Source organism: Eucalyptus grandis, chromosome 8, assembly GCF_016545825.1.
Source record: "Eucalyptus grandis isolate ANBG69807.140 chromosome 8, ASM1654582v1, whole genome shotgun sequence".
NCBI classification, from domain to species: Eukaryota; Viridiplantae; Streptophyta; class Magnoliopsida; order Myrtales; family Myrtaceae; genus Eucalyptus; species Eucalyptus grandis.
In genome coordinates, this window is record NC_052619.1 from 13982575 (window position 1) to 14006853 (window position 24279).

Genomic DNA, 24279 nt, shown 5'->3' on the forward strand with positions numbered 1-24279 from the left:
AAAAGAAAGAGTGGATTTGGGAATTTTTTTTTTATAGAAAAATTAAATAAATGAAATTGAAAAATAATTTCGAAAAGTAAAAGTATTGAATTTTGAATAATCATAAATTTTGATCATTCTAAAAATCATGAATTTATTATTAGTTTTATCAATAACTTTTGTTAAAATTAAAAACATGTTTCGCCTTAATTATGAATATATCTTTCGAATTTTAAATGAATTGATTTATTAATATTATTAGTATAAATTTATTATAGGCTTTTTTTTTAATTAATTAATTATTTATGAATTTGAATCAAATTAATTAAAAATAAAAATATACATTTAATATTTAACGCGTCGCAATGTGTCGGAATTTTCTATTTTTTATAAATGACGTGTCGACGTATCGTGTCGTGTCGGACACTCATGTCGTGTCGCGTGTCCGTGCTACATAGACCAATGGAGATTAAAAGAATCTACCTTATATAAAGACATAGAAGAAGTCAATTGTAGAATATATTAGTAGTCTTATCAACCAATGAAGTGGAGACAAGATGCACAATGTCATGAAGCACGTGAAACGATAGTTTCTTTCAATATGTTTGGTGCTTTCATAAAAAAATATATATTATTATATGCTGTTCGGGTCCAATTGTCATGATAAATAAGTATTATGTTGTTAAGATGACACCTATATGTCTTTTAATAACCATTACAAATACAATAATTTTGATGTTGTATTAGCAAAAGTGTGATATTCAGCTTTCATGCTAGATGAAGCGACGATGGTCTATTTATTGTTATGCTATAAGATAAGTGAGTTACTTAGAAAGAAACAATAGCCTGTAGTGAAGTAATCATCAAGAGCGTCTCCTGCCCAATGAGTGTCCGATTTAGTTAAAAAGATTGACTAAAAACTGATCTCCACCCTATCCATTGAAAGCAGGTGAATTACTTAGTTCAATGGAAGAACCGCTACATGAATAATGGGTAAGGGAGTCTATCTCAGGAAATAAACTACGAATCCATTAAGGCTCCCTTCATTTTGTGAAACACAATTTCCAGAAAAAGTATTTTTTGGATTTTTCGATATTCCTTTCCTGAAAAATGAATTAATCGAGGAAAACATTTTCCATCAGCAAAAAAGAGTTTTCTAAAATAGAGAAAAAAATTTCTACATTTCAAGATGAAGAAAACATTTTTCTTACTCATTTTCTCTTATCTCATACCTATGTTAACCTTTTCATCTTTTTTCCTTAAAAAATCAATTTTTTAATTATTTTTCTTTTCTTTTTCTTGTTTTTCTCTTTCGAGCTTGAGACTCATTGGAATTTGGCAAGCCTTAAGCTCGCCTACGGCCAATCGCTGGCCATCACCGTGGTGGATCAAAGAAGAAGAATATAAAAAGAAATAAAAATAAATAATAAATAATAAAAATAATTTAAAAATCGATTTTAAGAAATAAAATAAATAAAAAATTATTGAAAAAGAGTGCATGGAGGAAAAATTTTCCTTACCAAATAATAGAAAATATTTTATAATTCATTTTCAAATTTCAGCTGCAAACTACAAAATATGGCTATCTTCTTGAAAAATGGCTTCTAGAAAAAAATTTCTGGAAATGCTACATTTTTCATGAAACAAATAGAATCTTAATTGAAAATGATTCGTTCGACATAGCCTCGGAGCTAGGTCTCTCTCGTCCATTGGGCAACCAGAATGCAACCCTAAAGTGCCATTATTATTATTTTGCCCCGATTTCAAATGCAAGTAGGCCTTCTATTTATTTTAGGAAAATTCCAAAAAGGGGCTCAAGTGTTCTTATTTTCTTAAATAAAAGCTCGAAGTAGACCTTGTTTCAAATATAACGCCTGAAGTGCCATTATTTTATCGAATAAGGGACTGAAGTGAATATTGTTTTAAATAAGGGCCTGAAATTACTATGCCAGTTTCAAATAATAGCCTAAAGTAATTATGTCAGTTTCAAATAAGAACTTTCTCTTCTTCTTTTTTTCTTTTTTCTCTCCTTTTTTTTTTGTTCTTCTTCTTCCTTTTTGCCAATGACCGAAGGGTTGGGCGAGGGTCATCGTTACCCGATTCAATGAGCGCCACCCATGTCGGCCACAAATGAGGAATGGCCTCACCTGGGCAAGGCCACCCTTGCCTTGGGGGAGGCTGCCCCTTGCGGCCATCTACAAGGGCTCGGTGACCTCATCGGCCACGGGCGAGGGTGGCCTCACTCACAATCGGTGAGGGCTTGCAGGCTCTTGTCGGCCGTTCCTAATGGCTAGCAAGATCATTGACCCCTTGCAATGAAAAAAGAAGAAAAAAGAAAAGAAAATTTGGATTAAAACTCCTTGATCGTTGGAAAATTTAGCCAGTCAATAACCGCCGAAGTCAGGCCCTTATTTGAAACAACAATGGCTACATCGATCTTTATTTAAAACAATCAAAGCCACTTCAAGTTTTTATTTGAAACAATATCTATTTCGAATTTTTATTTAAGAAAATGAGGCACTTCAAGTCATTTTTTGAAATTTTCTCTTTATTTTATTTTAGGTTGCAATTGTTGCCCGTGGACTGAACTAAAATATACTCTCTCTCTCTCTCTCTTTCCACTTAAAAGCCGCTTGATCAAATATGATTTATCTTGAGCAAATGCACCTTGAATCAAGGGGGAAATGACTTCGCATTTCTTCATAAGTCTTCCAAACGCAAGTGCTCATTTCAACATTTGCATCAAGATTTCTAACCTTTCTGTTTCGAGAAACTATAGTTACTGCGATTTTTCTTTTCGTTTTTTATTTTTTAAAAAAGTCAAAGCCACACGGTGCATCACGTTGACCCATCATCAGTCAACGCATGCCGATCGGCAGGCGCTGTCCATGTCCCGACCTCATCGTCATAAGCGACTAATGTAAACCAAGCGACAACCATCGATCTTCGAAGGAGAAGACTTCACAGATTGGGGCTTCTTCCGTCGGCGATCGTCTTCACTTCCTCTCCAAATCGCTTCCGTCTTCTCCAGGCACCCTGAAAATTCCCCATGGCGACGGCGCTTGTCGGCGGAGCATTTCTCTCCGCTTTCCTCCAGGTGCTCTTCGACCGGATGGCCTCCCGCGAGGTCGTCGACTTCTTCCGGTCACGCAAGCTCGGCAAGGGGAGGCTGCTGCAGAAGCTGGAGGTCGCCCTCCTGTCCGCGAACGCCGTGCTGGACGACGCGGATGAGAAGCAGATGACCAACGACTCCGTCAGGAAGTGGCTCGACGAGCTCAAGGACGCCGTGTACGACGCCGACGACCTGTTCGACGAGATCGCCGCCGAGGATCTGGAGCGAGAAGCCGGGTCCGACCCTCGGGCCCTCGCTTGTAAGGTCTGCAGCTTCGCTTCGGACGCTTGTGCGAGTGGACTAGGAGATAAGTTAGAGAAGGTTCTGGAGAGATTGGAGAGCGTGGTGAAGCAGAGAGAAGTGCTGGGCCTAAGGGAAGGTATTCGCGAGAGGACGCCTAGAGCTTTGCCGACCACTTCGTTGGTCGAGGAATCGGGCGTCTTCGGGAGGGAGAAGGACAGGGAGGCGGTGATCGAGTTGCTCTTGTCGGATCGGGGTGAAAAGAACACCAGCGTGATGGCCATAGTTGGGATGGGTGGTGTTGGTAAGACCACGTTGTCCCAGCTCGTGTTCAACGATAGTGCGGTGAAGGGGAGTTTCGAGTTGAGGTCGTGGGTTTGCGTGTCCCACCAATTCGACATCTGCAAGCTGACGGCGACGGCTCTCGAGGAATTCTCCTCTTCCAAGAAGGAGACGGAAAATCTCAACCAGCTTCAGCTCCAACTGAAGAACTTCTTGACAGGGAAGAAATTCCTATTGCTGTTGGATGATGTTTGGAATGAGGACTCAAATATTTGGAATGCGTTCCTAGTTCCTTTTAGCTATGGAGCAAGAGGCAGCAAAATCATCGTGACACCAAGAAATGAGGGCGTCGCATTGGTTGCTCGTGCCTTCTCGACATACTATTTACAGAAGTTACAAGACAAGGAATGTTGGGACTTGTTCGCACAACATGCATTTGAAGAGCATAACTTCGAGGCGCACATGAGACTTGAAGATATTGGGCAAAGAATTGTTAAGAGATGTGATGGATTGCCTCTTGCACTGAAGACTATAGGTAGCTTGTTACGCTATGAGTCTGATATCAGGAAGTGGGAAATAATTGCAGAGAGTGATATTTGGGATTTGGCACCTGGAAAGAATGAAATTCTCCCTGCGTTGTTGTTAAGTTATCATTACCTTCCTCCACAACTGAAGCAATGTTTTTCCTACTGTTCAATCTTCCCAAAGGATTGTAGATATGAGAAGGACCAACTGATCTTACTTTGGATTGGTGAGGGCTTGATAAAACAACCTAAGGACAGCAGGACATTAGAGGAAGTAGGTGATCAGTGCTTCTGTGATCTAGTGTCTAGATCTTTGCTTCATAGAGTAAGCAACGTTGAATCAAGTTTCTGGATGCATGAACTGGTCAATGACTTAGCAAGATATGTAGCTGGTCGATCTTTTTATAGCTTGGACAGAGTCAATTCCCACCAGGTGTCCTCAAGCACTCGCCATTTGTCATTTGTAAGAACTCGATATGATGTCGCTTCTAGATTCGGAGTGTTAGCCGGGGCAATGAATTTGCGTACTTTCCTGCCACTAAACGTGGATCACGTGACATCTAACGCGTACTTTTTCTTGACTGATGAGGTACTGCATGTTCTGTTGCCGACCTTGAGTCGGTTAAGGGTGCTATCTTTGTCTCATTATCAGAAACTCTCTATGTTGCCCAGTTCAGTTGGATGTTTGAAGCATCTGCGCTATTTGAATCTCTCTTATAATAGAAGTCTAGCCAGATTGCCTGATTCAATTACTGCTCTATACAACTTGCAAACCTTAATTCTTGCTTACTGTCAGTCTCTCATTGAGTTACCAAGAAACATGGGTAGCCTAACCTGTCTGCGTCATCTTGATATAAGGGAGACATTCCTGAAGAGAATACCGTTGGGGATGAGCAAACTGAAGAATTTGCAGACATTAACTAATTTCGTGGTGGCTGAAAACGGTGGGACCAGGGTTAGGGAACTAGGGGAGCTTGGGAATCTTATGGGTACACTCTCCATATAGGGTTTGCAGAATGTTGATAGTTACCAAGATGCAGAGATAGTCGATTTGCAGGGAAAAAGGTACTTGAAAAAGTTAGTACTGGAATGGGGTTCTGATAAAAATATTATGCAGCAAAATTGCTTAAATGTATTGGACAAGCTGCAACCTCATTGGAACTTGACAGAGCTTATCATTATATCCTATAGTGGTAAGTCGTTCTCTGATTGGCTAGGACATGGTTCATTCTCTAATATGTCAGTCATGCGTCTTGAATCTTGCAAGCACTGTGTGTCGTTGCCTCCTTTAGGACAGCTACCATCTCTAGAGAAGTTGATAATCAAAGGATTTGATGGAGTTACAAGTGTGGGTACTGAATTCAATGGTAGTAACTGTATACCTTTTCAGTCACTTAAGTACTTGGAATTTGCTGACATGTGCAGTTGGAAAGAGTGGGCTTCTTTTGCAATAGAGACGGGTGGTCTTGCCTTTGCACATCTGCATGAGCTTTGTATTAGAAATTGCCCCGAGTTGAGTGGAGGTTTGCCCAACCATCTCCCTTCTCTATCAGCCTTGTCCATTGAAAAGTGTCCACAGCTAACGTCTTCTCTACCATTTGCACCACTTCTTCGTAAGATCAATTTGGATGATTGTGGAAAGGTTTCTGGAGTTGAGCCTCTCCTAAATGGCACTGAGTTACGAGATATGGAAATCAAGAATCTTTCAACCCTTCCCTTGAGGTTTCTTCCTCCTACCATGATAAGACTCAATCTTGAAGACAGTCATGAAATAGAGTTGCCAATACATAGATGCCATGAATCTCTCCAATATCTAAACTTGAAGCAGAGCTGCGATTCACTTATATCCATTCCTCTGGAAATTTTCCCCTCACTTAAGAATATTCAGTTAGTGGAGATTCAAAAATTGGAACATCTTTCAAATTCAGACAGTTCTCCACTTCTTCTCCATTCGATGAACATTAGTGATTGCCTTGAATTTAGATCTTTCCCTGCGGGAGGATTGGTTGCCCCACGCCTCACTTCATTAGAGTTGAATGATTGTCATCATCTAAAGTATCTGCCAGAAAACATGCATGCTCTCCTTCCTTCGCTTCGGTCACTGAAAATATCCTCATGTCCACAACTCGAGTCATTTCCCGAGCAGGGTTTGCCCTCCAAGTTGGTTGCGCTTTCACTCTCTAATTGTGACAAGCTCATCACTGGCCGCAAGGATTGGGGTCTTCAATCACTATGCTCTCTTAAAACTTTTGTCATTGAGCAGGAGAAAAATATAGAGTCATTTCCTGAGATAGGGCTTCTACCAAGCTCTCTTACCTCTCTGTATATCTTTAACTTTGAGAATCTGACATCCCTGAACTCCAAAGGGCTTCATAGCCTGAGCTCCCTTGAAAAATTGTTCATTGGCGAATGTCCTAAGCTCCATTCCTTCCCAAAGGAGGAACAAATTCTGCCTGCTTCTCTTACCACTCTGTTGATTTATGATATGGATCTAAAATCACTAGACAACTTAGGGCTCCACCACCTCACTTGTCTCAAAACCTTTCACATAATTGACTGCCGAAGTCTTCGATCCATGCCAGTTGAGGGCTTGTCATCCTCCCTTTCCAATCTATTTATCTATGGGTGTCCTTTTCTGGAGAAAAGATGCCAACGCAAGAAAGGGAAAGATTGGCCCCTAGTTTCTTACATTCGCTGCATCGTGATTGAAGATGTGCTCATCACATAATCGAATATCTTGCTTTACAAGCCCTGCATTTACCAAGATCTCACTAGGGTATCTCTCTTGACCCTACACTAAGTAAGCCATTTATATATTCACAACATGCTTCAGTCGCACTGTGGTCAAGCAGTACCATCTGGCTGTATTTGCCGCAAGCCACTCTGGTAACACTCCACAATGGAAGTTATTTGTAGTTTCACCAGCTTTCCATTCTTGTTCCTACTATCGGGCTGCATGATTTGTTTATCGGTTGCCGAGTTATTTAGCTGGATCATCTGTTTTTCATTTGTTTATTGGTTGCCGATTTATTTAGTTGGATCATCTGCTTTTCCCCTTCTCCATTCTCTCTATATAAATCACACTCCCATACTTCAGCTGAGCATCTGTCACGGTCTTTATACTCTCAACTGGAAATGATAATTCCATTGTTACTTTTTGTCATCAAGTTATTTCAGCTTTAAGATCTCACTCATATCACGATTGTCAACACCTACAAATGCCAACTCATGGAACTGTTTGTGCATGAGCTAACTAATGTAAATAGAGCAAAGAGATTCGTGGCCATATGAAGAAGGCCTAGCCTTGATTAGGCTATCCAGATGAAATTATTTTTTCACAAACCCTGTGGCACATCCTCAAGTTATAGAGAGAGTAAATTTGCTCTTATTGACAGATGCTTTCTGTTGTCTAAAGCCTTATAATATTGCAAGGGAGACATAAATTCTTAAGGACAGGCATGACTCATGACTGACCTCTATTCCACTTGCCAGAACAGTGTGGTATCGTGGGTGTAGTATATTTCTGTTTGCTTTGTATTTTTATTTGTCCATTTCAGCTTAACATCACTCTAATGCTGTACAGTTTAACAATTTCCCTGCCTACACGTGGAATTCTGATCCATAGAATGTGAAAATTGAACAGTATTAGATGCAAGTGACCCGGCATTTTGTAGTGGCATATCCACTTTTGTCACTAATTATATCACGACATCAACTAAATCCAAACTGAAGGACTAAAAATGCAATTCGATCAAAATATATGGACCTATTGTAACTTACCCTATTTTGAGAGAATATCGTTACTTTCGAGTAGACCTCGTTAAACGGGTGGGTTGGGTCGGGTTTGGGTCGGGTCATAAATGGTCTGACCCAAATCGACCCATTTAACCCATTTATGACCCATTTATTATAGTGCAAAATTTTTGACCCATACCCGACCCGATCCATACTCGACCCATACCCGACCCATTTAATGAAACCAAAAAAAGCTTATATATATATTTTTAAAATGATATTGCTAAAATGGTTTTATACAACACAAATTTAATGGATAATTTTTATAATTTTTAAAATAATTATTTTAAAAAAATCGAATTTTAATTATTTTTTAATTTTTTAAAAAATTATTTTTTAATTATTTTTAATTTTATTTTTAAGAATATAATATTTCTTTTCTTTTTCTTTTTTTTTTTTTTCTTCTTCTTCGGTCAGCCGCCGGCCACGACGACGCCGGCGGCCGGCCACGGGCGAGCCTCGAGCTCGCCCGGCTCGCCGACGACGCCGAGCTCAAGGCTCGCAGATCCAGCCGAGCTCGAGCTCGCCGACGCCGGCGAGCTCGAGTCTCGCCAGATCCGGCGAGCTCGAGCTCGCCCGACGCCGGCGAGCTCGAATCTCGCGCCAGATCGGCGAGGCTCCAAATCCGGCGAGCTCGAGGCTCGCGGCAAAGACGGGCGAGCTCGAGCTCGCCCCGCCGGATCCGGGCGAGGCTCGAGCCTCGCCGGATGTCGGCGAGGCCTCCGCCTCGCGATCCGGCGAGCTCGAGGCTCGCCGGCGAGTTGGAGTCTCGCCGGATCGGCGAGGCTCGAGCTCGCCCGGCCGGCCGCCGCCATCGCCGCTTTCGGCGACCTCGGAGAGGAAGAAGAAAGAAAAAAATAAGAAGAAAGAAAAAATAAAAAATAAAAAAATATTTATAATTATAATTTCGGTTTTTATAAATAAAAAAAATTATAAAGTTAAAGAGATGAGAGAGATGGTGGGGTTTTGAGTTAAAATAAATAGGTTCATTTTTAATGGGTTAATAAATGGATCATAAATGGGTCAACTCTTTAACCCATTTAAAATCCATATATCTTAGTATTAACCCATTAAAACTCATTATATGTGCTTTATGAAAGAAAGCTTGACCCATTAATGACCCATTTAACCATAAATGGGTCTATAAATGGGTTATGCAACCCATTTAACACCTCTACTTTCGAGGGAACTTAAGTGGTTTTATGTGCACTAACTGTTGAGGAGCTTTTGTGGATGGAGATAAAGCTGGAAATGTATTGCTAGCTTTTAGCTTGATTTGAGTATCCTGATACTTGTCTTTCAATCATCGCAAGTGGAGTGCTTCTAGATGGGGCTAGACTAACTATTGTTCAAAAAATACATGATGCATACATGGTTAGCGAGATGTACGTATAAGTTATGTTAGAAAAAGTCCAATGAAGTGGGATTGTTATGGTGTGAAATAGTTAATATCTTAGTTGGCCAAAAATTCATTGCATTAAGTTTTTGAGTAAAAGTGGTCTAATTGGATATGTTAAAAGGCTTGAACTTTAGCTACTTTAGCTCTCCCTTGGCTTATGCTATATGCTCCCAAGCCGATTGTTGATTGGTGGCAACGTGTTAGTATACTTGGATTAAGGGGGAAGTATACTTAACATTGAGCTCACACGTAAGAGGAGATAATAATTGATGTGATATGAAGTAGTTAATATATCCTAGTTGACTCATGATTCATAGATTTAAGCTTTTTAAGCATATATTGGTCCAACTATATTTGTTGGCAGGTCAAACTTGGGCTCTCTCTTGACGATCTCCTATGCAGTGATATTGGTAATATTGGGTTTCTACTAAGCGTTAACTATAGTGGATGTCGGATGCAGCTTTGGATGGACCTATTCTTCTCCCACAATATCGAGATAGTTTTAGTAACAGGGTTGTGGTGAGTAAAAAAAATGGTGCTAAGTCTTCACAAGACAAGTGGATTATGAGGATCGGGAGCAGCATTGGCAATGAGATGGTGGAAATCGGCAAGGAAAATAAATCCATTTTTCACGCGGTCAGTAAGCCAAGTTATCGACTCCTAAAAACGAAAGAATCGAGGTCAATTTAGAAGTTTCGAAATTTCATTGTTGGTTTGCAGCTTGCGAGAAATTGTTTCTCAATGAGCGCAAGTGCAAGAGAGGCACTCCAATGCAATTGCAATGTTTAGTGTAACACAGCAACACACCATGTGAGAAGTACTCACCTAATGGTTTGGCTGAATTGTCGTTTTTGCAAGCTGATACTTGTCGTAGTGAAGAAACAACAAACCATTCAAGATGAAACGGAGCCAACGCATGATCTGTAGTTGTACATCCCAGGTGTTCAATGTTGTAGCATTGGAGGAAAGGATCATATCTGAAACTGATGATGGGCATGAGATGAGTGGGTTATGGAGAGATTGTTTGATACAGCTTTTCGATGGTAGCTATGACCGTAAAACTGGATGCTTCCGCTTTCGCAAGGTAACATCTCAAAGCTATCATTTGGAACCTGTCCCGTCTAGCTTTTAGCTGCTATGTGTTACCAAATGATGCAACTATGATTATACCAAACGGGCCTAAGTTGAGCTTCATAGCCTATACGGGATCAGGAGGGATTGGAGAATTGTGTCAGTGATACTTCTCTCTCTTCGGTTGAGTGGTTCATCTCTTCTTCAAAAGGACCTCTAATTCTCTAGGGGCAGACTTAAGCTAAGAGCGGAATTGACTCTTGCATGCAAGCGTGTACCAGTTTCGTGCTTTAGGAGGGTATCACATATGCTGGATAAGTGAAATTTGGGGTCACGTACGAGTCTCACTTATTATCCTGTTCGAGGTGGAAGTCGTCATACGAGAAAGATGAATCAAATAACCTTCATTCCAACTTCAAAATCTGTAAAGGCATCATTTCTCATTATGGAGAACTAGTCCAGAAACCTTGTAGCTACGCATTATAGACAGTTATTTTGAAATGATGTGGTCTATTATGCTAATCAACACTGGCACAACTAGCAGTGGATGCTGATGCTGATTTAACTCACACAAATTCGCTGAATGAGAAGGCGAGATAAAGCATCTAAGACACAGAAAAACTACCTAGCTAGCTAAATGATTTGGACATATAGACTAACAAGAATTGTGATCATCATATCACTAACGTTCATCTAACCAAAATAACAGCAGCAACTTGGATGGATGCGGATCGGGAAAAAAAGACCTACTGCGAGACAAGATACAGGGCACAATTCATATCTTGCAACATAATATCTTCAGAGCAGTTAAAAAATAGCATCTCCTGGTCTTAACTCGTCCAACTGAGGAACAACATAGCATGAACACTAGGCTAGACTCGTGCCCAAGGAATGAAGTCGTGTATGATTATGCCACAAACAGAGCACAACAAGAAAACCACCTGATGATCCAACGGAACCTCAAAAACAAAGAAGGTTATGAGTATGTACAATCATGAGGTGAACTCCTATCAGATTGTTCTAAAACGTCCCTCTTGTTCAATACAGTTCCATAGTTTACCGTATCACTTGATGAACAGCAATTTACAAACCAATCTGTATACCCTAGGTCCCCAGCATTACCGTGGAAGAAATGAAGAAGTCGTATCCTGGCCCTAGCATGAAAAACTGAGAAATCCATATCCTACTGAAAGAAGCACAGGGATACAGCATAGCAACATGTCTTTGTCCACAAACTGCTAATATAGGTTTGTTACAACCATTCATCATCATGCAAATTTCACAAGCTAATGAGGGTGAAAAACGACACCCCCTTGTACAAAAAAGAGAGCCAATCCAGTCAACAGACACGAAAACGTCAGAGACATGGGACAATATTCACATGAAACACAGAGGTAAAGAAACTAAAATCCAAAGCGCTCGTTCCAGATTTGCAACAGCAATCAATACATCAGCACTCAAACAGGTCTGCAGATGCCATTATGGGTTGTATCGGACATGGGATCTGCCAGGGCTTCATCAACGGGTCGGGTATCTCGGGAATATCAATCGCCAGCCCACTGACCACCTCCACGATCTCGAGCACCGAGTTCAGGGACCGGAGCCTGTCGGTAAGCTCCATGGCCTGGGCCCTGAGGACATTGTTTGCCAACTCGACCTCGGCATACTTCTGCGCAGCAGCATTGATACTCGCCACGAGCTGAGCATTAGCCTGCTGCAGTTGCCCCACTTCTCCGACCAAATCCCCCAGCTGCTTCTGCCTCCTCATCCGGGAGCGCCTGGCGGATTCCCTGTTGACTCCATCCTCTTCCTCTTCCTTTCATCATCGGCCACCCCACCGAGCCTCGGGTCGCCATCGGATCCTGAGCTCGCCTGACGCCGAACCGAACCCATTTTCGAGGGCCTTTCCACGCAATCAATCAATCACTCGATTCAGAAAACGACCGATCAAAGGGTCTCCGCGTGCCGGGAGTTATTTCGCTTTTGCTTCTCAGACAACGAATTCCGATGGAATCAAAGTGAGGCACGAATCGCGATCAATCGGAGAGAGAGAGACGGGCGTTCATGAGAAGACGTAGAACCAATAGAGGAACACCACCGAGAAGGAGTGGACGATCCGCACCCGGAACATGAGGATCGCGTAGTTCATAACTCGGTTTCCCACATCTGAAAACCCTAGACCATCTACCACAAGCGCTCAACCAGTACCCTCCGATTCTCAGCCCAACGCAACGAAGGGGAAAACGAAAACGGCGACAACGCAGCGGAAAGACAGCAGAGAGAGAGAAGGGGGACGTAAACTTAGCTGGCGGCGGCGGCGGCGGCGGCGGAACGCGCGAACCAGAGAGAGGTCGAAGAAGGTGAGGAAAGGAGGGGAGGAGGGGTTTTTATAGAGGAGGCTCGCGGGCTTCGATTGGTCTGCCGGGAAAACGAATATTCCCAGAATCTTTTTTTTTGGGTGTAATTTATTAGGACGGATTTTGCTTAGGCGTGTCCCAATTGCCCAATCACATTCGGAAGCGTAAGATTATATTTCTTTCTTTAATTAAAAAAAAAACTGAAATTGCCTTTTTAACGAATCGATAAAAGAAGAAAATACACGAGATGCTTCAAGGATGAACGAATGTGAAAATCTATATCGGAGATGTGGAGGAATCTAGAGATCCTCTTCTGATTTTATTTTGCCGGTGGTTTCTTTTTTTATCTTTTTATTTATCGATGGACAACTAATATCCGACTTAATCTATTTATAAAATCTCTTTCTTTACGCGACCGTGTAACCAAAATACAGGGGGAACAGATGTTCTTAAATTTAAATTGTTTTTGGTGGGGGAGGGAAAGAATGACGTCATGGCGCACGTCTGATGTGGCGTGGGATTGGTCGGATCTCATCGTCGTCGCGGTAGTTGGTGCTGCCCATGTTCAATGTAATGCGCACGTTGTTTGGGATCTTATCCAGTAGCATCACACTTTTTTTTTTTTTTTTTTGAGCAACAGTAGCATCACACTTTACAGAGCAGGCCAAAACCGTGGGTTTGACTGGGTCAAACATCGAACGTCGGATCTTCTTGGATACATCCCCTGGAAAAATGCTCGCGAGCGCCAAGTTGTGATAAGGAGAGATATTTATTTTAATGTTTTATGTTTTAAGACATTAATTTCCCGATACCTTTTAATTTTCGTAAAAAGGACTTGCGCAGTGGAAATTAGTCAGGATCTGTAAAATACGGGCTAAATCTTGGACTTCCAAAATTGAAATTGGATGAAAAGAATACGTAAGTGATTTGGTGAAAGCAGATAGCCGTTTGGAAATTAATTGTGAAAATATGTAGGTGGGCTCTTGGTGAGAAAATAGGGATAGAAATCAAAGTGGATAGTGGATTTGGGGATTGCAAACATTGCATCATGAAATAGTACTAGAAAAATGATCATTGCAATTTGTTTATTCCACAAAAAATGAATGATTTGAAAAAAAAAATTATTACTGCAATCCGTTTATTTCACAATAAATGAATAATTTGAAAAAAATGAACTCAATGAACAATACTAATCACAACCAAGAGCCAACTATCGGCTCCCAAGGAGCAAACCTAGGACACTGTGCCCAAACTTGCGATCTTGACACTTTAATCGAGAATGATATAATTCATATTAAGGTTAAAATTACATGGTACCGGCACAAGATGCAACAAACTCGAGATGCATAACATATATATAAGGTCGAACGACATGAGATTTGTAATACCATTTTTTTTTCAGTCCAATCAGAGTTATAATATGTTGGCTAATCATTAATGCTGCATCACATTAATGCTGCATCATCACTACCAAATTTAGGGTCGATGACTAGGCAAGGCTTGCCTCACCAGCCCTTGGTCATAAGGAGAAAATATTATATACAATTTTGATGTCACTTCAAAGAAAATATTAACCCATTCATCTTCATGCAGATGTCACACGCGGCCCCACTTATCCGTCACGATCTCTCTCCCTTCCTTTGACCCATTTTTCCTTCTCCAACTCTCTCTCTCCCCCTTCTTTTTGACCCCTTTTCCCTTCTCCAGCCTCAAGCCCAAGCCATTGCCATTGCCCACCATGGCAAAGGGCATGCTTGAAGTCTCCAACAATGAGCTTGCTGCCAATGGATCCCTATTTCTTTGTGCACCTTATGGTGGGGAACCTTGAGTTGAAGGTCCCCATCATTGCCAAGCCCATCGGCTCTGCCGTTCACCCATTGTCCTCTCCTCGCTTCTGCACCAACTTTGTTAAATGAATAGGAGATGGCAAGAAATTTTTCAGTGCGAAAAGCCTAAGACTTTTTGTTTTTGAAGTGATTATTTTTTAATCGTGAATGCATGACGTGCCTGTGACACACCCGCATTGAGAAAATATCAAGTGAGAGCAAGATTTGATGAAAAATACTTCATTAAACCTTTTAAGTTGCATCCCAAAGATACGAAAGCCCAAAATATGGGGGCAAAAACAAGAGGAAATAGAAAGAAGCAGGAGAAAGAAGTCGAATTTGTTCTTATTTTTGAAAGCCCATACCCTTATGAAGCCCATCGATCCTCATCTTGGGCCGTGAGAGACCCGCCGTTCCCCCGACCCGACTTGATTTTCTTCCTCTCACGTTTTCCCGAGAAAACCCTTCTTCCCCACTCTAGCTTTCTCCGGAAAAATTTTCCGATCCGTTGCAAACCGTTCATCATCTTCCATTCTACAACAGATCTCGACGACCTGCGAGGCTGCGATGGAGATTCGCATCAGAAGAGGCTACGCGTGGGCCATCGCCGCCGGATTCATGGCCGCTATTGCCGCCATCTCCGCCAAGTTCTTCTCCTCTCAGGTAACTCAACCTCATCCGCGCGCTTGTCCGTGCAAGCTAATCCATGATTGTCCCCCGCCGTTCTGCTTTGTCACTCGAGATTGTGCGATTGTTCCAGCTAATGCAAATCGAAATCTGGCGTGTGTTGGGCTGAAGCACTCGACGTCGCGTGGCGCGATGTGAGCCGCAGCCGATAGCCAGTGCGCGGCGATATGTCCAATTTTTGGTTGTTTGAGGATTAGCGGGACCTCTAATTGAGGAAAGCTCCTGCCAATTCTACTACTTCTGTGGAGAATAGTTGAATAAATTACCGAGAGGGCAAGAGGGATGGCGGTGCGACTGCACCTCGGTCCCAGACATGCCCAGGGAGGGGTGGGAGTCCTGGGCTAACTTATAAGATTTGAGTCCATCTTGCCGTGATGACTTAGTATTCAAAGCGGACAATATGTATAAGTAGAGACCCGGGGCGTTACAATAATATCATCCAATGACAGGGGATCAAGGAGCAAGAAAAACACATTTAGCAAACACATGAAACGTGCTCAAAGGGAAACGGGTATCGGGACGCCGCCACGTCATCGGTGAGCTCACTGGCAGAGCCTCAACGGAACAATTGGGACGCTGCCACATCCCCGGTTAGCTGGAGATCCTCGAGCAAGTCCCAGTCACGAGCGACTTCTCGGAAAAGCTTTGAGAAGAGCTCACCGGTGGAGTCTCGGTGGAGATCCTCGAGCGTCAGCCAAGGCGACAACCATTATCACAATTCTGGTGAAGACGATCCATGGCGAGCAAGCTACAGGCATGGCGCTCTTCGCCTATTCTGGTGATTACAATTAAGGGCGAGTGAGATCGTACCCGCGACCACCCCAGCAGGAATATGATTATTCTCATCACACTAGCAGGGGCAATATTATTTATCATGAGCAAATGCATAAGGGGAAAATGACTTCGCATTTCTTCAGAAGTCTTCCAAACGCAAGTGCTCATGTCAACATTTGCATCAAGATTTCTAACTTTTCTGTTTCGAAAAAGTATAGGCTTTGTTTGTTTGTGTTCCTTTTTTTGTTTTGAACACTTTTGTGTTTTCTTGTTCCTTAACAAAAAGTTTAACAGAAACGTTTGGGTGCGTTTACATTATTCCTTTTGTTCTTTGTTCCCAAGAACAAAGAAATAGAAATAAGAAACAATAAATTTATGTTTCTTATTTTCAAAGATTTGAGAAACACTTTTCTATTTTCTTATTCTTTTTCTTCTTATTTTCTTCTTCTTTTTTTCTTTCGCCGGCCGCCGGCCTCGACCATGGCCGGCCACCCGACGACGAGGGCTCGGCGACCTCACCCACCACCCGGCGAGGCTCGCCATCCCGGCGAGGCCGAACCTCGCTATAGGCCGGGTCAAGGCCGACTCGCCCGGCCGGCCGCGAGCTCGATCCGCCCAGATTCGGCGAGGCCGAGCTCACCCAATCGGCTAGCGAGGCTCGGCTCACCGGATTGGGCGAGCCCGGCGTCACCGGCGGTGGCCCGGTGAGGCCGAGCCTCGCCGCCGCTGAGCAAGCTCGGCGCCTCGCTGTGGCTGGATGAGGCCGTTGGCCCTCGTCGGCACGATTGCCGGCCATGGCCGAGGCCGGCGACCGGCCAAAAGAAGAAAAAAAAAAAATAAGAAAATAATAAAAAATAATAAAAGAAATAAAAAAATTATACAAATTTACCAAACGTGTTTCGTTTATTTTTATTCTCTAAAAGCTTTACCAAACGCCTTTTTTTTGTTCAAAAATTGCTCCCTGTAATGTAAATATTTTTTTCTATTTTTGCTTTCGAAATAATTTTTAAACGTAAACGCAGACAAACGCACCATAGTTACTGCGATTTTTCTTTTCGTACTTTATAAAAAAAAAAGTCAAAACACACGGCGCATCTCGTTGACCCATCATCAACCAATGCATGCCGATCAGCGGGCGCTGTCCATGTCCCGACCTCATCGTCACAAGCGAAGAATGTGAACCAAGCGATCAACCATCGATCTTTGAAGGAGAAGACTTCACAGATTGGCGCTTCTTCAGTCGGCGATCGTCCTCAATTCCCTCTCCAATCGCCTCCCAGCTTCCTCCTGCATCCTGAAAATCCCTATGGCGGCGGCGCTCGTCGGCGGAGCATTTCTCTCGGCTTTCCTCCAGGTGCTCTTCGATCGGATGGCCTCCCGCGAGGTCGTCGACTTCTTCCGGTCGCGCAAGCTCGACAAGGGGAGGCTGCTGCAGAAGCTGGAGGCTGCGCCCTGTCCGCGAACGCCGTGCTGACGACGCGGAGGAGAAGCAGATGACCAACGACTCCGTCAGGAAGTGGCTCGACGAGCTCAAGGACGCTGTCTACGACGCTGACGACCTGTTCGACGAGATCGCCATTGAAGATCTGAAGCGCGAAGCCAGGGTCGAGCCTCGGGCTTTCGTTTATAAGGTCTGGAGCTTTGCTGCAGACGCTTGTAGGAGTGAATTGGGGGATGAGTTAGAGAGGGTTCTGGAGAGATTGGAGATAGTGGTGGAGCACAGAGAAGTGCTGGGCCTAAGGGAAGGCATTCACGAGAGGACGGCTAGAGCTTTGCCGACCACTTCGTTGGTCGAGGAATTGGGAATTTTCGGGAGGGAGAAGGACAGGGAGGCAGTGATCGACTTGCTCTTGTCAGATCTGGGCGAAAAGAACACCAGCGTGATGGCCATCGTTGGGATGGGCGGTCTCGGTAAGACCACGCTATCTCAGCTCGTGTTCAACGATGGTGTGGTGAAAGGGAGTTTCGAGTTGAGGGCGGGTTTGCGTGTCCGACCACCTGACATCTGCAAGCTGACGGCCACGGCTTCGAGGAGTTCTCCTCCTCGTCTAAGAAGGAGACCGAAAATCTCAACCAGCTTCAGCTCCAACTGAAGGACTTGTTGACAGGGAAGAAATTCCTATTGGTGTTGGATGATGTTTGGAATGAGGACTCAAATCTTTGGGATGCGTTCCTAGTTCCTTTTACCTATGGAGCAAGAGGCAGCAAAATCGTCGTGACGACACGAAATGAAAGTGTCGCATCGGTTGCTCGTGCCTTCTCGAAATACTATTTACAGAATTTACAAGACAGGGAATGTTGGGACTTGTTCGCAAAACATGCGTTTGACCAGCATAACTTCGAGGCGCGCACGAGACTTGAAGAAATCGGGCAAAGAATTGTAAAGAGATGTGATGGATTGCCTCTTGCGCTGAAGACTATAGGTAGCTTGTTACGCTGTGAGTCTGATATCAGGAAGTGGGAAATAATTGCAGAGAGTGTCATTTGGGATTTGGCACCTGGAAAGAATAGAATTCTCCCTGCCTTGTTGTTAAGTTATCATTACCTTCCTCCACAACTGAAACGATGTTTTGCCTATTGTTCAATCTTCCCAAAGGATTGTATATATGGGAAGGACCAGCTGATCTTACTTTGGATTGCTGAGGGCTTGATAAAACAACCTAACGACAGCAGGACATTAGAGGAAGTAGGTGATCAGTGCTTCTGTGATCTTGTATCTAGATCTTTGCTTCATAGAGTAAGTGATGTCGAATCGAGCTTCTGGATGCATGACCTGGAAGTAAGCGATGTCGAATCAAGCTTTTCGATGCATGACCTGGTCAATGACTTAGCAAGATATGTAGCTGGTCGATCTTTTTTAGCTTGGACGGAGGCAATGCACACCAGGTGTCCTCAAGCACTCGCCATTTGTCATTTGTAAGAACTCGATATGATGTCGCTTCCAGATTCAGAGTGTTAGCCGGGGCAAAGAATTTGCGCACTTTCCTGCCGCTAAACGTGGGTCATGTGAGATTTCGCGGCACTGTTTGTTGACTGATGAGGTACTGCATGTCCTGTTGCCGACCCTGAGACGGTTAAGGGTGCTATCTTTGTCTTATTATGAGGGAATCTCTGCGTTGCCCAGTTCAATTGGACGTTTGAAGCATCTGCGCTATTTGAATCTCTCCTATAATGAAAGTCTAAGCAGATTGCCTGATTCAATTACAGCTCTATATGACTTGCAAACCTTAATTCTTAGTTACTGTCAGTCTCTCGTTGAGTTACCGAGCAACATGGGCAGCCTAACCTGTCTGCGTCATCTTGATATAAGGAAGACATCCCTGAAGAGAATGCCGCAGGGGATGAACAGATTGAAGAATTTGCAGATATTAACTAATTTCGTGGTGGCCAAAAACGGTGGGACTAGGGTTAGGGAGTTAGGGGAGCTAAGGGATCTTATGGGTACACTCTCCATACAGGGTTTGCAGAATGTTGATAGTTACCGAGATGCTGAGATAGTCAATTTGCAGGGAAAGAGGTACTTGAAAAAGTTAATACTAGAATGGGGTTACGATAACAATATTATGCAGCAAAACAGCTTAAATGTATTGGACAAGCTGCAACCTCATTGGAACTTGAGAGAGCTTATCATTATAACTTATAGTAGTAGGTCATTTTCCGATTGGCTGGGACACGGTTCATTCTCTAATATGTCAGTTGTGCATCTTGAATCTTGCAAGCACTGTGTGTCATTGCCTCCTTTAGGACAGCTACCATCTTTGGAGAAGTTGATAATCAAAGGATTTGATGGAGTTACTAGTGTGGGTACTGAATTCAATGGTAGTAACTGTATACCTTTTCAGTCACTTAAGTACTTGGAATTTGATGACATGTGCAGCTGGAAAGAGTGGGCTTTTTCTGCAATAGAAACAGGAGGTCTTGCCTTTACACATCTACAGAAGCTTTGTATTAGAAATTGCCCGCAGTTGAGTGGAGGTTTACCCAGCCATCTCCCTTCTCTAACAACCTTGTCCATTAAAGAGTGCCCACAGCTAATGTCTTCTCTACCATTTGCACCACTTCTCCGTAAGATCAATTTGGATGATTGTGGAAAGGTTTCTGGAGTTGAGCCTCTCATAAATGGCACTGAGTTACGAGATATGGAAATCGGGAAATTTTCAACCCTTCCCTTGAGGTTTCTTCCTCCTACCATGACAAGACTCTGTCTTCTATACAGTCATGAAATAGAGTTGCCAATGGACGGATGCTATGAGTCTCTCCAAAATCTAAGCTTGATGCGGAGCTGTGATTCACTTATATCCTTTCCTCTCGAAATTTTCCCCTCGCTTAAGCATATTTACTTGACGGAGATTAAAAAATTGGAACATCTTTCAAACTCAGATGGTTTATCACTTCTTCTCCATTCGATGGACATTAGAAATTGTCCTGAATTTAGATCTTTCCCTGCGGGAGGATTGACTGCCCCATGCCTCACTTCATTATGGTTGGTTGATTGCCCTCATCTATCTGCCAGAAAACATGCAGGCTCTCCTTCCTTCGCTTCAGTCACTAGATGTATTCTCATGTCCACAACTCGAGTCATTTCCCAAGCGGGGTTTACCCTCCAACTTGGTCAGGCTTTCACTCTCTAATTGTGACAAGCTCATCGCTAGCCACAAAGACTGGGGTCTTCAGTCACTATGCTCTCTTGAAACTTTTGTCATTGGGAAAGAGAAAAATATAGAGTCATTTCCTGAGATAGGGCTTCTGCCGACCTCTCTTACCTCTCTAAGGATCGTTGGCTTTAAGAATCGACATCCCTGAACTCCAAAGGGCTTCATAGCCTGAGCTCCCTTGAAAACCTCTTCATTAGCGACTGTCGTAAGCTCCATTCCTTCCCAAAAGAGGGACAAATTCTGCCCGCTTCTCTTACCACTCTGACGATTCATCATATGGATCTAAAATCACTGGATAACTTAGGGCTCCACCGCCTCACTTGTCTCAAAGAATTTGACATATTTAGCTGCCGAAGTCTTCAATCCATGCCAGCGGAGGGCTTGTCATCCTCCCTTTCCAATCTATTTGTCCATGGGTGCCCTTTGCTGGAGAAAAGATGCCAGCGGAAGAAAGGAAAAGATTGGCCCCTAGTTTCGCACATTCGCTGCATTGTGATTGAAGGTGTGCTCGTCACATGATCGCATATCTTGCTTTACAATCCCTCCTTCTTTTACCAAGATCCCACTCAGGTATCTCTCTTGGCGCTACACTAAGTAAGCCATTTATTTATTCAGGACATACTTTAGTTGCTCTGTGGTCAAGCACTAACATCTGGCTGTATTTGCCGCATGCTACTCTAATAACGCTTCGCAATGGAGATTATTTGTAGTTTCACCGGCTTTCCATTGTTGTTCCTACGATTGGGCTGCATAATTTCTTTATTGGTTGCCGAGTTATTTAGCTGGAGCGTATGCTTTTCCCCCTTCTCCATTCTCTCTATATAAATCACACTGCCATACTTCAGCTAAGCGTCTGTCGTGGTCTTTATAGTCTCACCTGGGAATGATTATTTCATTGCTACTTTATGTCGCCATCAGATTATTTCGGCTTTAAGATCTCACTATTGTCCACACCTACACATGCCAACTTATAGAACCGTTTGTGCGTGAGCTGACAATAGTAAATAGAGCAAAGAGATTCATGGCCATCTAAAGAAGGCCTAGCATTGATTAGGTTATCTAGATGAAATTATTTTTTCTCGAACTCTGGCACTTCCTCAAGTTAAAAAGAGAGTAAATTTGTTCTTATCAACAAATGCTTTCTGTTGTGTAAAGCTGTATAATATTACGAGGGAGACGTAAATTCTTGAGACTAGGCATGACTCATGATTGACTTGTATTACGCTTGCCAGAACAGTGTGGTATCATAGGTGGAGCATATTTCTATTTGCTTTGTATGTTTATTTGTCAATTTCAGCTAAATATCACTCTAAGGTTGTACAGTTTAACAATTTCCCTCACTACATGTAGAATCTTGATCCATGGAATGTGAAAATGGAACAGTTTAAGAGATGCGAGTGGCCCAGCATTTTGTAGTGGCATATCCACTTTTTTCACTAATTATATCATGACATCAGCTAAATTCATCAAACTGAAGGTCTAAAAAGAGTGAAAAAGTTAGGTTTTTATTTGTTGAAGTTGAAAATTTGCATCTCAAAATGCAATTCAATCAAAATATATGGACTTGTTGTAATTTACCCTATTTTGAGAGAATCTAGTTTCTTTTGAGGGAATTTAAGCGGTTTTATGTCCATTAACTTTTGAGGAGCTTCTGTGGATGGAGATAGAGCTGGAAATGTATTGCTAACTTTTAGCTCGATTAGAGTATCCTTTAGTTGTTAATACTTGTCTTTCAATCATTGCAGGTGGAGTGCTTCTAGATGGGGTAAGGCTAACTAATGTTCCAAAAAATACATGATGCATCCATGATTAGCAATATAGGCACATGCTGTGTTGAGATGGACATGTGAATTGTGTTAGAAAAAGTCCAACAACATGGGATTAGTATTGGTGTGAAATAGTTAATATATCTTACTTGGCCAAAGCTTTTGAGTAAAAGTGGCCTGACTGGATATGTTGAAAGTTTTGGACTTGGGCTCTCTCTTGGCTTCCACTACGCGCTCCCAAGCCAAATTGGTGGCAACCTATTGGTGCAAAAGAATGCTTGGATTAAGGGAGAAGTATACTGAACATTGAGCTTACACGCAAGAGGGAGATAAGAATTGATGTGATATGGAGTAAGAGGGAGATAAAAATTGATGTGGTGTAGAGTACTTATTATCTCCTAGTTGGCCCATAATTCATTGACTGAAGCTTTTGAGTATATGTTGGGTCCAACTATATTTGTTGATAGGGTTGAACTTGGGTTGTTCCTTGGCGATCTCCCATGTGATGGCATCGAATTTTTGCTAGACACTACCAACATGCCATGGTGGATGTCGGATGCTACTTTGGATGGACCTATTCTTCTCCCACGATATCAAGATAGTTTCAGTAAGAGGGTTGTGGTGAGAAAACAAAATGTTGCTCAGACTTCACAAGACGAGTGAATTATGAGGATTAGGAGCAACATAGGCAATGGGATGGTGGAAATCGGCTAGGAAAACAAATCCATTTTTCATGCAATCAGCAAGCCATGTGATCGACTCTGGAAATGTCAGAATCGAGCTCAATTAGGAGTATCGAAATTTCATTGTCAGTTTGCAGCTTGTGAGAAATTGTTTACCAATGAGTGCGAGTGCAGGAGAGGCACTCCAATGCAATTGCAACGTTTAGTTGAATGTAACGACATGCCATGTGAGAATTATTTGCCTAATGGTTTGGTTGGATTGTTGATTTAGCAAGCTGATACTTCTCGCAATGGAGAAATAAGAAACCATTCAAGGTGAAACGGAGCTAACGCATGGTCTGTAGAGGTACATCCCAGGTGTTCGATGTTGTAGCATTGAAACCGATGATGGGCATGAGATGAGTGGGTTATGGAGATATTGTTTGATACAGCTTTTCGATTGTAGCTGTGACACGTAAAACTACGTGCTTCCGCTTTCGCAGGGTAACATCTCAAAGCTATCATCTGGAACCAGAAAGCTGTCCCATCTAGCTTTCAGCTGTCGCCCGTTTGTTACCATTTGATGGCAACTATGATTGTACCACATGGGCCTTGAGTGGAGCTTCATAGCCTATACAAGATCAGGAGGGGCTGGAGGATTGATTGAGTGATACTTCTCTCTCTTTGGTTGAGTGGTTCTTCTCTTCTTCAAAAGCACCCCTAATTCTCTGGGACACACTTAAAGCAAAGAGCAGGAATAACTCGTGCATGCAAGCATATACCCGTTTCGTGCTGTCGGAGGGTGTAACATATAGTGAATAAGTGAATTTTAAGGTCATGTACGAGTCTTATTTATCATGTTCAAGTTTGAAAGTCGTCATATGTAAATCAACAGTGGCTGTGTATGTATATATAAGGACAAGCATTCTGATTAGTATGTATAACATAGTCGAGAAAGATGAATCAGATAACCTTCATTCCAACTTCGAAATCTGCAAAGACGTCATTTCCCAATATGGCGAACCAGTCCAGAAACCTTGTAGGGAAATGACGAACCAATCCAGAAACCTTGTGGCTACGCAATATAGACAATTATTTTGAAACGATGTGATGTCTTATACTAATCAACACTGGCACAACTAGCAGTAGA

The 24279-nt window shown here is 42.7% G+C and overlaps 4 protein-coding genes across 4 annotated transcripts in view; 3 read left to right on the forward strand and 1 right to left on the reverse strand.

Moving 5' to 3' along the window:
- Window positions 1-24232, forward strand: part of LOC104416399 (putative disease resistance protein At3g14460) — a 55108-nt gene extending 30876 nt beyond the window's left edge. The window contains exon 2 of the mRNA XM_039300523.1: window positions 22447-24232. The gene's annotated coding sequence lies outside the window, so the exon portion shown is untranslated. The remainder of the gene's footprint in view (window positions 1-22446) is intronic.
- Window positions 2930-7726, forward strand: LOC104416393 (putative disease resistance RPP13-like protein 1). The gene has a single exon (XM_010027794.2). The coding sequence runs from the start codon at window positions 3029-3031 to the stop codon at window positions 5141-5143; it is 2115 nt and encodes a 704-aa protein (XP_010026096.2). The 5' UTR covers window positions 2930-3028; the 3' UTR covers window positions 5144-7726.
- Window positions 11563-12779, reverse strand: LOC104456691 (bZIP transcription factor 53-like). The gene is given in 2 exon segments (XM_010071546.3): window positions 11563-12202; window positions 12205-12779. Coding segments are annotated over 2 exon segments (441 nt in total). The 5' UTR covers window positions 12296-12779; the 3' UTR covers window positions 11563-11852.
- LOC120286994 (putative disease resistance RPP13-like protein 1) lies at window positions 17540-22480 on the forward strand. Its single transcript, XM_039299619.1, has 4 exons — window positions 17540-18026; window positions 18155-18825; window positions 18992-20220; window positions 22447-22480. The coding sequence occupies exons 1-4, from the start codon at window positions 17540-17542 to the stop codon at window positions 22478-22480; spliced, it is 2421 nt and encodes an 806-aa protein (XP_039155553.1).
- Window positions 24233-24279: the final 47 nt, after the last annotated feature.